At 38.7% G+C, this 13,514-nt stretch overlaps 1 protein-coding gene across 2 annotated transcripts in view; it reads right to left on the bottom strand.

The window, feature by feature from the left end:
- LOC102859604 (cytochrome P450 2C19-like) overlaps nucleotides 1–8,244 on the bottom strand; it is a 27,224-nt gene extending 18,980 nt beyond the window's left edge. Inside the window, exons 1-4 of one of the 2 annotated variants that reach the window (XM_006880095.1) lie at nucleotides 8,235–8,244; nucleotides 7,654–7,811; nucleotides 3,622–3,784; nucleotides 3,329–3,478 (exon numbers count right to left, since the gene is read on the bottom strand). In XM_006880095.1, coding sequence (XP_006880157.1) covers nucleotides 3,329–3,478; nucleotides 3,622–3,784; nucleotides 7,654–7,811; nucleotides 8,235–8,244 — 481 coding nt within the window. Of the gene's footprint in view, nucleotides 1–3,328; nucleotides 3,479–3,621; nucleotides 3,785–7,653; nucleotides 7,822–8,234 lie in introns of those variants that run through there. The other variant, XM_006880096.1, reaches the window with a different exon arrangement.
- Nucleotides 8,245–13,514: the final 5,270 nt, after the last annotated feature.

The following is a 13,514-nucleotide window of genomic DNA, read 5'->3' as shown; positions in this document are numbered from 1 at the left end:
CATCTATGTTCATAGCAGTGCTATTCACAATAGCAAGGAAATGGAAATAACTCAAATGTCCATCAACAGATGACTAGATTGAGAAATCATAGTACACACACAAAATGGAATATTTTGTAGCACTAAGGAACAGCGACTCTGTAAAACACTATATAACTTTGGAGAGACAAGAGAACATTATACTGAGTAAAATAGTCACATAAGGACAAATATTGCATAAGGTCACTATTGTGATAATAGGAGGCTAACTGAGCAAGCGAATGTTCAAAAGGGAAAGGAGAGAAGGGGAGTAGAAATGGGGGAGGGGAAAATCAGTGAAATAGCAGAGGTTGGTTGGTGGAGGAGGGGGGAAAAATGGGAAATGTTCAATAGGGACTTGAAAAGATGAGGTGATAATAGGTATAGAGCAATGGGAATGAATTATATAAAATATAAGGTGTAACAATGATATGTGAAAGATAAAACACATGCACAAAACATGATGTATATGAATAATTATACAAAAACTCTTAAAAAAGTTTTTTTAAAGAGTGTATTATAAAAAATATAAAATGAATCTTGAAAAGATAAAGTTTCGAATGTTAGTAGTTAGCAAGCAAGTATGTGTCAGATGGGTAAGGCCAAGAGAAGAACTTGTGGAAAGCCCTCGTCAGATGCTATATTAGGCCTAGAGATTTAATGATAATCATAAAACGCTATGTTAAACCCAGAGCCCCAATGTGTCAATCTGAAGATGAAACACCCTAATTTTCATCTAATAATTCAGAGGCTGCCCCTCTGAAAAAAAGGCCATGAAGGACAGCAGTGTGCTAATCTAGGGAATGAATGTCCCAAAGATAATTGAGTGTACCTTGAAATTGTTTTACAGCAGTGTTCCCTGAGAAATCCTGACTCGTGGCACTTGGCCCTAAGAGACTGTGATACCGAGTACAGAATATTACATTTAAACTAGATCTTCAAGCTACAAAATCCAGAGGCATCAGAAGAAAATAAGACACCTCGCTGTCTGATGTGTATACAGCTTTCTGTTGGATTTCATAAAGAACTGCTGTTTGTTGAGAGCATTCTGTTTCAAGCCTCAAGTTGTAATACTTAGAGACGCCATATGAGGTTTTCCCCTGACCTGTCTCTCTCTCCAAACCAAGGAATCCCACCAGGGATCCCCCTTAATAAAGCTGCTTTAAGCTTTAAAAAAAAAAAAAAAGACGCCATGGGCAGAACATTGAAAGATCCAGGAAGCATCAAAATCAGATGGAACGAATACACAGTCACTGTACCAAAAATTGGCCAACACAGAACAATTTCATGAAATACAATATGATCAAAAAGCAATGGTATAAAGAAGGAAATTGAAGATGCTCTGAGGAACTTACAAAAAAATAAGGCCTCGGCAATTGATGGGGTACTCATTGGTATATTTCAACAAACAGATGCAGCCCTAGAAGTGCTCAGCAGGTTCTCCCAAGAATTCTGGAAGACCTGGCCAACTGACTGGAAGAGATCATTTATTCTCATCCTCTAAAAAGCCAATTCAACAGAGTGTGAAAATTATCAAACAATATCACTAATAATCAGATGCAAGCAAAATATTGCTAAAGATTATCCAAAAATTATTAGAACAGTACATCGACTGAGAATTTCCAGAAATACAAGCTGATTTAAAAGAGCCTGGGAAACTAGGAATTTCATTGCCAATGTCAGAATAGATCTTGTTGAAAGCAGAGAGTACCAGAAGAATGTCTAATGTGTTTTGTTGACTATGCAACCGCATTTAACTGTGTGGATTACAACAAATTGTGTTCAACACTGGGAAGAATGGTAATCCCAGGAAGTTGTCTGTGTGGACAGAGCAAGGAAACACCGCAGGTTCAAAATCAAGAGTGAGTCAGGGATGTGTCCTTTCTCCAAGTCTTTTCAATCTGTATGCAGAAGAGATAATTTAGGAGGCTGGACTCTATAAAGAACAATGCAGTATCAGGATTGGAGGAAGATTCATTAATAACCTGCTTTATGCAGATGACACGACCTTGCTCACCAAATCTAGGGAGGAATTGAAGTATTTGCTGCAGAAGGTCGAGAACTGCACTCTTCAATATGGTTTGCACCTCAATGTCAAGAGATCAAAGGTTCGCACCACCGAGCCAATTGACAGCTTTATGATCGATGAAGAAGAGATTGAGGTTGCTAACAATTTCATTTTACTTAGTTCCATGATCAGCACTCTTGGCACCAGCAGTTAAGAAGTCAAAAGACAAGTTGCTTAGGAAAGTCTGTTGCCAAGGACCTCCCAAAAGTGATAAAGAGCAACAATGTCAATCTAGAGACTAAGATGAGCCTGATGCAGGTCATGGTCTTCTCTATTGGTCGTTATATATCTTAGAAGTGAACAATGAATGACTAAGAATAACAAAAGAGGAATCAATGCCTTTGAGTTGTGGTGGTAGAGAAGCATACTGAACATATTATGGACTGCCAAGAGAACAAACAGGTATGTCCTGGAAAAGGTGAAACCAGGTTGTTCCCAGAGGCAAGGATTTCGAAACTCCTCTCATACTTTAGGCATGCTACCAGTTCTTGGCAAAAGACATCATACTTGGACGGGTGGAAGGTCAGCACAGGAGAGGAAGATCCTGGATGAAATGGATTGACACGGAAACTGTGGCAAAGGTGATAGACGTGTCAGAGACAGTGAGGATGGCTCAAGATAGGGCAGAGTTCAGAGTTATTTGTTCACAGGGTCATTGCAGGTAGTTGTAGCTGACTTGACAGCATGTGTCAACAACAGGAAAAATTGTTTGGATATGACTATTAGATTGATTGCTAAGGCTTGCATTGGCTTTAATGCCAATAGGATTGATTTTATGTGAACATACAAATGGGCTTCAGATCTTGTCACGCCTAAGAGAATATGTGATTTCCTATTATAATACATCTTAACAATATTCTCTGTGTCAGAGCCCACAGTGTACTCCTTTACATCTTATTAGGGTTTTGATAGAATTTAAGGGAGTTTACATTCCACCCTAAAATCTTTTACAACTATTTAGTTGATCATATTATCATAAACATGTATTTTTGAGAAACATAATTTGAACCATGTCATGGGTCCAATGAGAAAGTTGAATACCTTTGTTCAGGAAGCATACTGATAGAGCGAGTGCTTTTGGAAATTTGTCAGGCAACTAGGCTTGTTGACTCATGGAATTAAAACTAAGAGTCTTTGGGCCAAGACTTTTGTTGGGACGGGGTGCTTTGGGACCATTAAACAAAAAGAAAAATATGGGAAGAGTTTATTATGGTCAGAGATACAAAGTAAAGAGTCATCTACCATTGGTTTTCCTTAATTCCTCCACGAGAGTACGGGCTTCCTGTTGAACACGTTCCTCAATGCTTCTCTTTCCCATTCCAAAATTCCGCAAAGTTAAGAGAGAGAAGCGCCGAAGCTCTTTCCATGTCTTTCCATTGCTGAAAATGACTCCTGTCAAAGGAAGTAGAACAGAGATTTTTGGCAAGGAAGAGGACACTGACCTAGGTAAAGATGGGAAAGGCTTTGCCTTCTATTCTGTGGAGTCCTACTCACTCTCCATTTCAACTGCTGAAGAAATAAATGTGCACACCTACCTTTTTGTCTCTTCGCTTTTTCAGCAACTGGGAAATGGCCTCTTCCAGAAAAGTACTCTCCTTGATCAAAAAAGGCTTCTTTCACTGCTTCATATCCATACAAAACCACTGTGGGGTTCATGCCAAAATACAGAGTAAACACAGGGCCATAGATTTTTGAGAACTGTGAAAAATGAAAAGAGATGCAAATATTAGGAAAAGAAGTAACTCATTGTTCCATATCCTGGATAAACTTCACATCAAAATTGTTGTATTGATAATGTTTTGTTCTGTTACACAATATCTCAAATATTTCTTGATTTAGGCATACTTTTGATCTTTCTCTTTCTCTTTGTTGAATCAGAACTAACTTATAGCTGACCGTCCAGTGGGTTTTCAAAAGCTGTAAATTGCATGAGAGGAGATTGTCCAACTTTCTCCTGCAGAACATCTGGCGGATTTGAACTGTCTGCATTTGGGATTGGAAGAACAACCCCTACCCCCTAGGTCACCAGGACACAAAGCCTACATCAGTTTTTCATTTTTGTACAATTTTATATACATAACCCTCTCATCAGGCTCTTCTCTGTACTCTATGCTGTCCTTTCGCATGATGCTGGCACTGAAGGGTCTCTTGTCCTGAAGAGTTGTAGAGATTAAACTAACAAAATCAGAGGTTATTTGGGTCAAGAAAATGTAATCAGGGAAAACTTTGTTAAAAAGAAAACCCTATAACATGCACATTGTGAAAAAACATGAAAACATTTCTAAGTAAATGGTGAATTATTCAACAGAACAAAGTGTAAGTTAATAAATGTCAACATGTCCCCACAAGGTCAGAACATCCTGTCTTTTAAATGGATGTCTGCAATATGCCTCAGAGAAAACATTCTCTTATTAACTCAAAATTACCAGTAAGAATGTAGTTATAAAATGGGGAAGGGTCATTGCAACAAAGAGGATGTCTTGTGTAAATCTCATAATACTTTTTAATATCTTCTTTTGCTTGTGTAATAGAAAACTTCTCAATAAAAGGTTGTGTAGTTGGGAGGACTCTTGACTTTGAGTTCCTCTCCCCTTATCTTCTTGATTTTATACTAAATGAAGTCTTGAGCAGTCCATTCCATTGCCTGGTATTTCCTGCAGGCCAGAGAAGTGTAACCAAGAGTCGCATTACACTGTTCTCAGAAGCACTACAGTTGAATTTTGGCTTTCTCTCCAAAGGACGTGTCCTTATTACTTGACATAAAGAGGAAAGATGGTTGTCTTTGCCTGACAGCCCTTTCTGTAGTCTGATATATAAGATACCACTGTGCTTTAAACTTTTTTTCATGACACTGTGTTTGCAATTGCATTAGAAATGCAAGCTATCACCCAGCTTTAAAAGTTAAGTGATTTGATCTTATTTTTGTGAAGACCATTCTTAACATATTAAGAACTGGGTGCATCTGCAAGTGAAATCTGGGATGTATGAGAGTCAACAGGGAAAATTGCTTATGATGCAATGGCCTTCTTAAAAATAATGTGAAAGTCAGAACTTTACACACACAACACAGAGAGAGAGAGAGAGAGAGCAGAAAATTTCTAAGTATAAAGCAGTATCATTGAAGCCAATCATAATTTTAACTTTTAGCTTAGAACTCCTAAAATATATAAATTGTATTGTTTATAAGGGAACTTCGATGGAAGCTGTGCTGCAATCCCAAAGTCATGCAGTTCAAATCCACCAGCTGCTTGGCAAGAGAATGGGCCGTCTCCTCTCACGTGATTTGCTCCCTCTGAAACCCTGCTAGTGGGTCAGTTATGAATAGCTTCTGTTTCAGCTATATACAACAGCAACAACAAATATGTAACTGATGATTTCAAAAAAATACTTACAATGTTGTTTGAACATTTTTTTAATACTTGTTACCAAATGTTGTTGGTAGGTGCTGTCAAGTATGACTCATAGTGACCCCATGAACAAGAGACCTTTATTCTGCCCTATTCAGTACCGTCTTCATCATCTCTGTGACACTTGAGCCCACTGCTGTAGTCACTGTGACAATCCATCTCATTGAGGGATTTCCTCTCTGATGCTGACCCTCCACCTTTCCAAGCATGATGGCCCTTTCCAAGAAACAATCTCGCCAAGTAACCTGCCCAAAGTATGAGACATAGAGCTTCATCGTCCCTGCCTCCAAGAATCATGGTGGTTGCATTTCCCCCAAGACAAATCTATTTTTTTTTATTTGAGATGTTTTATTTCATTTTGAAAGTTAATATAAAAGAGTGTTTTCCATTCTGCAGTCAGTCTTGAATATATTTGGTTGATAGATTGAAGAAGACATATCTTTTTGTTTGTTTGTTTGTCCATGGAATGCTCAGTACTCTTCTCCAGCACCACAATGTATAAGCATAGATTCTTCTGTCATCCTTACTTACTATCCAGCTCTCTGATACATAACAAGTAATTGAGAAGACCATGGCCTGGATTAGACACACCTTAGCCTCTAGACTGACATCATTGCTCTTTATCACTCTTGAGAGGTCCCTGACAGTAGATTTTCCTAAAGTAACTTGTCTTTTGGTTTGTTGATTGCTGGTGCCACGGGTGTTGGCTTTAAAAAACGACTCAGTATTGTTACAAGCAAATCCAGGTTCAAAACTATAGGTACTGCTAACAAAGAGAGTGGCGCCACTGAGCCTGTACCAAAACAGGCAGCATTTTAAGACGGAACCATTTCTTCCATCCTGAGACACTATCCTGAAGGCCCAGGATGATCTCACCACACACTTCCCAGCAGGGAACCCCTGCTTACTGTGTCTTTTATTCATAGTTCCCTTGACATTACACACCATTTGCTTTGGTAGATAAATTAATGTTCTTGTATAATCTGAGCAAAATTTGTTGTTTATACAGTAAAACAACATATACAATCAAATTTCTATTCACAAAACTCTTGCAACATCATCTAATATCAACCAAATGTCAACAAACTATTTTAAAGCAACAAAGGAACCCAGTCATACTATTTTCTTCTCCCTTATCATTACCATATTAATTCTTACTAATTTGCTTCTAACAAGATAGATTGACACAATGACTGTAACAGTGGGCTCATGGAGAGTATGGTGCACAATAGAACAATGTTCAAATTCAATGTTCACAGTGTTGCTTCAAGTAATAGTTACCTGATAATACTTCCCCATAGCACCAATGTGTTTGTATCTTACAATGATCTATTAAGGTCATTAAGATAAATATTATGATAATTACTATTAAACATTGTTGTCATTATGTACAGTCGAGTTGCCTTTGACTCATAGCTACCCTGTGACAATAGCTCTGAAACCTGCCCTATTCTGAGCTTGTTTCTCTGACTCTGACCCACTTACTCCCCATTGTCCCAGTTACTATGTCAGTCATCTCTTCTGGGGTCTCCTTCTCCTGCACTAGCCCTCTACCCTTCCAAACATCATGTCCTTCTCCAGGGACTAGTCCCTCCTGGCCACGTGTGCAAAGTATGTGAGACGGAGCTTCAAAATCCTAGCCTTCAAGAAGAAACTTGGTTTCACCCTCCCCAAGGCAGATTTATTTGTTTACTTGGCAGTCCATGGTATGTTCAAGACTCTTCTCCAGCACCACAACTCAAAGGCATCAATTCTTAGTACTTTAGAATTATCAAATAGAAATCATTTGAAATACTAATACAAATTTTAATTTATCCTCTCTCAAAACATATTACTTCATTTTTCTATTTCTAAAATGATAGATTTGTAATTTATCAGTACTATATCTCTGATAGACTAATAGTGAAGAGTTGCTCTGCCAACTCAAAAGAAGGTGATTCAAATCTACCAACAGTTCTAAAGGAGAAAGATGGGACATCTCCTATTCAATTCACAGCCTCTGGAGACCCTCTATGACTTGGTCAGCTATGACTTGGTTCTGACTCCAAGTCATATCACAGCAAAAACAACAAATACATCTCATGAAATAAATTTTACTCAAAATTAGGAACTATTTAATTTCCCTATGCATGCTATTGGAGAAGAATACAGTATACTTACACTGCTTAAAGATTTGTTGATGTTCTTAAAATTGATCTGTAGGCTATTTCCAATAATTGGGAGAGGAGTGGGCCCTGGTGGGAGTTTCCCTTTCCCATGGCTCTGCTTCCAGAGTGAAATGAAAAGCAAGCAGAGAGCACAGACCACCAGGACCACGACTAGATCCATTGAAGCCTTCTCTTCTTATTCTGGCAACTACGAATTTGATGAAAAGAGTGACCCATTACTTAAATTGTTTATACTCTCTTTTGGGCGGACTTTGACTCAAAGATAAGAGAAAATTAAAGTCTATTTATTTTTTTGTCCCAAGGGCATTTTGCAATCTGCTATTAACATAAAGTTTGGTTGTTTGAACTCACCCAGTAGCTTCTCATGAGAAGAGTCCTGTAAAGATCATAGACAAGAAAACCTTACTGAGCAGTTAAACTTTTTAATATACAGGATTATCATGAGTGCGGTTAAAGAACCCCTTATCTTAAAGGTCAGGGTCAATTTGTTTTGAAATCTTCATTTCCTACTAAGACCCCCTTGTTGTTAAGTGCCAATGAGTAGAGTATGACTCCTCACACTTTCTGACACACAAGGATCCATTGCAGCAGTCACCATGTCAATCTCCTTTGCCGACCTTCCACCCTTCTCAGCATCATGTCCTTCTCCAAGGAATAGTCCCTCCTAAAAATGTGCCCAAAGTATATGAGGCAAAACCTCATCATTCTTGCCTCCAAAGAGCACTCTGGCTGCAGCCTCTCCAAGACATATATGTTTGGCCATTCATAGGATGTTCAGTGCTGTTCACCAAAACCATAGAGCAAAGGTGTCAATTCTTTGTCTGCCATCCTTATTTTATTGTCCAGCTCTCAGATGCATATCATCTTAACAACAACATGACCTGTATCAGATGCACCTTAGTCCTCAAACTGACATCATTACTCATCAATCATTTGGAGAGGCCCCTAACTGCAGATGTTCCCAGTGCAATAATACATCTCCTTATTTACTGACTGCTGGTACCAAGGATGTTAATTGTGGGTCCAAGCAAGATGAAGGTGTTGACAGTTTCAATCTCCATCCGTCATGATACTGCTTATCGGTACAGTGGTAAGGATCTTTGTTTTCTTGACATTGAGAAGCAATCTATACCAAAAAAAAAAAATCTTGATTTCCTGCAACTAGTGCTTCAAGTCCTCCTCACTTTCTGCAAGCAAGGTTGTGTCATGGGCTTGGTAATAGAAATGAGTCTGGGATTAGAATGATCAAATTGTGTATTTACAATTTCTTCATGTTTAATACTTTCTTTTAAAGCCACAGCGACTTTATAGGTGGAGCTCACCTGATTGGGCTGCATAGGAACCAGATTGACTACATTTGTGGTAGAAGTTGTTGGAGAAACTCAATATTGACAGTCAATACTAGGCCAGGGACAGTCTGTGGGTCAGATCATCAATCACTGAAACCTTAGTCTTAAGATTTTCATTTAACAGACACAGAGTTGGATGCATATGCCTTTTCACAGTCAATAAAACAATTATTCTTTGTGATACTCTTTGCTTTCAGACAAGATCCATTTAATGTTAGTAATGACACACTTCATTAGATGTCCTCCTGTAAATTCAGCTTTAATTTATGTCACCCCCTTTTCTAGATAAGGTGCCCATTTTGTAATTACCTTCAGCAAGAATTGATAATTCTTGAATTTTGATTGAACATCCTACTTTGGAATGGAAGATAAATGAATCTGCAACAATAGGCTCCAGCGTGCCAGCGCTTATGAGGATGGGGAAAGTCTTGGCAGTATTTCCTTCTGCTCCACATCAGAAGCTACATTTAACAACAGGCTTGGACACTGGTATTAACTCTTTTTCCTCTTCAGAAGCTACATTTAACAACAGGCTTGGACACTGGTATTAACTCTTTTTCCTCTTCAGAAGCTACATTTAACAACAGGCTTGGACACTGGTATTAACTCTTTTTCCTCTAAAATAACACCTTTTTAATTGTTGTTCTTGTTGCTGAGATTATGCACAGCAAAACACATATCAGCTCAACAATGCCTAAATGCACAGTTTGGAGATATTGATGATACTGAGTTGTTTAACAATTTTTATTCTCCTTGTTGGAGTTGTTCTCCCATTAGCATAAAAATCACTGCCAACTAAATTTGTTATGTAATCCTTTGAGTTTCTGTTGCTTGCCAGTTTGACCCTGAACAGATTGATTTGTGCCAGAAAGAGCACTAAGCTCAAAGTAGGTATTTTGCAAAATTATGTTCTGTTTTAGGAAGACTTCAGAGAATATTTTGAAAAATTTTAATATTACCACAGGGTAGTTTAGACAAGTATTTTTATAATTATTAATAAGGAGAAAGACAGACAGGAATGAGAGAAAACAGAGAGATTAAAGACAGGGGGCCAGCAGTTTCATCTACTGAGGAGCCCCATTTCAGCTTCTCTGTATCTTTATTAAAAATTATCAGGAAGTAAATCACAAAGAGAATTCAATGCAAATGAAGCCAAATTCTTTCTATTGAAAACCTTCCCCTTGATTTAGGAAGGAGGGGGTCAGCAAATACAATACAAGAATCTGGTAAACCCTTAAGGATTACCTTGGTGCCTCAGGGTGAATTCCATCCTGAAATAGCACTAGGTTGATCACAAATATTTAGTCTTGGCTTCCTGTAAGTAGTAGGTTTAGGAAATCATTCAGCCCCTCCAACTCCAGAAAATAAGCAGTGCATGAGAATTTGAATTTTGAATCTGTTTTCCATTTTCCCCTCTTGATTTTCATAAAAGATACAAAACAAAACAAAACCTACGCCACCAGAACTCCCTCCCTTTTGATTAGGATTCTTTAATAGAATACTTGGTCAAAATGTTTAGTAATGGTAGCTCAGGACCATGCAGTTCTTCAAGTCTTCTGACAAAGGTGACAGTTGTTCATGAAGACAATTTATCCCATGTTTCCCATCTTCCTCTTATTTCTAACTCTCCTTTTTCTGTTGCTCTCAATGAACAGAGAACAATGTGAAACTATATGAAAATGTTTACTATTTTAGGTGTAGATAAAAAAAAAAAGAGTGCAAGGACGCAAGGGAGAGAAATAAAGAAAGGAATTGGTCCCAAGAACCAAGCAGGCCTTAATTGCATGGCCAGAGAGGGACACCAAGTGACCCAGCAGCATGGCATGCAGAAAGCATCCAAATGGCCCAAGAGCAGTTTGGGGAGTTTCCTTTTTACAGGGGACCTGGGGAGGACTAAGATGGTACTTCTTGGAATTTGGCGTGTTAATTTAGTTAGGTTTCAGCTTTTTTGTTGTTTTCTCAAGCTCAGACTCTTATCAGAATCCATTGTCTGGTCTGGTCTTTGTTGTGACCAGCTGAGGTGTTATTAAGTTTCTCAGGAAGTGGTCAAGCTTGCGGGTGGTGGGGCAACTGCCATATTCTTCATTCATTCCAGACCCTAAAGGAATATAATGAATAGGGATGATGTTATCTCTGGCTGCTTCCTGCCGAACTGGGGATATTGGGGCTGATGTTGTTTTCCTGTAAGGTCTGAAGGAGGAGCATTGCTTTCAGGTGTTCTTGGGCAATTGCTCGGGAGATGGCAGTGAGGCCGTCTATTAAAAATTTCTGGAAAAGATTTATGAAACAGGGAGCAAGAGTTCTTAAGAAAATGAGTAGAAAGGGTAGCCAAGGGGGAATCCCTGGTCTTACACTGCAGTATGCTGAGTTGCAATATCGTCTAGTGGCTTATGGAGAGTTTTTAAGAGATGATGGAATTTTTCTAAGGAGACTCCCAGGCTTGTAGTGCCTGTGGCCACTTTTTTTATCATTTCTAGTCCAGACACTAAAAGGAGGGGTCCCACAATTGTCCATCTGTGTCTAAGGTTTTGGGTTAGGGGTTGTTGTTGTTTGGTGTTGTCGAGTCATAGACGACTCACAGCGACCCTATGAACCAACGGCACTGTTCGTACATAGAGTTTCTGGAGGCAAGCCATTTAGGAAGTGGATGCCGCTCCTGCTTCCAGGCTTGTTTTAGTTGGGAAGCTCCAGCCAACACTGTCCACCATGGGTACCCATTACCACGACTGGCACATCACTGTCACAGTCTTCAGTGTCACAGCAACCACGAGTTACCTCTTCGGCTTATAGGTATTAATTCAGAATTGGTTGTGAATGAAACAGGGGGAAGCAGATTGGCTAGTTAGTGTGCATGTTTCCATCCTACTGGTTGGTAGGCAGGAGTAGATGCTGTTTCCACAGGCGAAGAAGAGAGTAGTGTACTGGGGGGAGGGTTAGGAGGGGGGAAAAGGGCAACAATGAATGAATAGAAATCCATAGTCTCTGTAAATTTTCATTGACATTAATAATATTTTTTTTAATCCTGTCTTGTGTATTCACATAAATCAGAAAAATAAAGATATATATACATTTTTTTTATTCTAGTCATGTTGAGGCCACAAGTCTGCATTGAATCTTTTCTTTGTCTATCCCCTATCTTGAATTAAAATTAATACCATATGTTATTATTAATCATTAAAATAAATCTCTTGATCTATATTAGAGGTAATTTCCTTCCATAATGCCATTGTATTGTTGTTGTTGTTGATGATTGCCCTTCAGTCAAGCACAACTCGAAGTGACCCCATGAACAAGAGGCCTGAAGCCCCACTACAACTAGCAATATTTATCAAAGTTCATAGAGTTTTCAGAGGCATGTGGTTTAGGAAGTGGATGCCACTCCTGCTTCCAAATCTGTCACAGTATTCTATTGTTGTTATGTGCCATTGAGTCACCTGTGATGCATAGTGACCCTGTGTACACCAAGCAGCTCTGAACCCTTCCCTGTCCTAAACCAGTCTCACTAACTCTGACAAACCAACCCACATTGCCCCAGTCACTGCATCAATCCATCTCATCCAGGGTCTTCCTGCGCTGTTCATTCACCCTTCTGAGTATGATGTCCTTCTCCAAGGACCAGTCTCTCCTGGCCACATGCCCAAAGTAAGTGAGGCGGAGCTTCAAAATCTTAGCCTTCAAGGACAGACTTGGTTTCACCCTCTCCGAGACAGACTGACTTGTTTTCTTGGCAGTCAATGGTTTGTTCAAGACTCTTCTCCAGCACCACAACTTGAAGGCATTGATTCTTCTTCTGTCATCCTTAGTCATTGTCCAACTCTCTGAAACGTAACAAGTAATTGAGAAGACCATGGCCTGGATTAGGCGCACCTTTGTATCTAGACTGACATCGTTGCTCTTCAGCACTCTGGAGAGGTCCATGACAGCAGAGTTTCCCAACGTAACATAATATAATGAGTCACTTGAGTAATCACATGGTAGGGTGGATCTTGAATATAATAGTTTCTAATTCAAAAGCAATATTTGAAATAAAGAGTGAGAACGCAGAGGCAAGAGAGACGTTATCTGAAGTAAGAAAGACAAATGAATCTACAAGCCCTAAACTCCAAGAATCACTAACTACTAGCAGAGAAAGAGATAATGAAAGACATCATCCAAGGCCAAATAATGATTTAGGATTTAGTAACCAGAACTGTGACACCATAAATTCTGTACTTTAAACCCTCATTTCCGTTTTTCTGTGGAAGCAGCACAAGGAGACTAAATAGTCATCAAAACAAATTCCACCAAACATATTTATAAAGAATTTTTTTCATGGATTATAATATTTCAAAATAAAATAAGAGTCATGGGATTTTATACATAGCTAATGTAAATTCTTTTCAAAGAGAAGTTAATTTCACAAGCTTGCCAGATATAAGATCATCAAAATAATAAAATAATTTCTATTTGAACAAAATAATAGAAAAGTCATTTTAGAATGTATCACAGTCAAGTTGATTTTCAT

Source organism: Elephantulus edwardii, unplaced genomic scaffold (assembly GCF_000299155.1).
Source record: "Elephantulus edwardii isolate Elephantulus edwardi_28Jun2011 unplaced genomic scaffold, EleEdw1.0 scaffold00006, whole genome shotgun sequence".
Taxonomy (NCBI): Eukaryota; Metazoa; Chordata; class Mammalia; order Macroscelidea; family Macroscelididae; genus Elephantulus; species Elephantulus edwardii.
The sequence above is the reverse complement of the archived record's forward strand: the minus strand, read 5'-3'. Positions and strand labels throughout refer to the sequence as shown.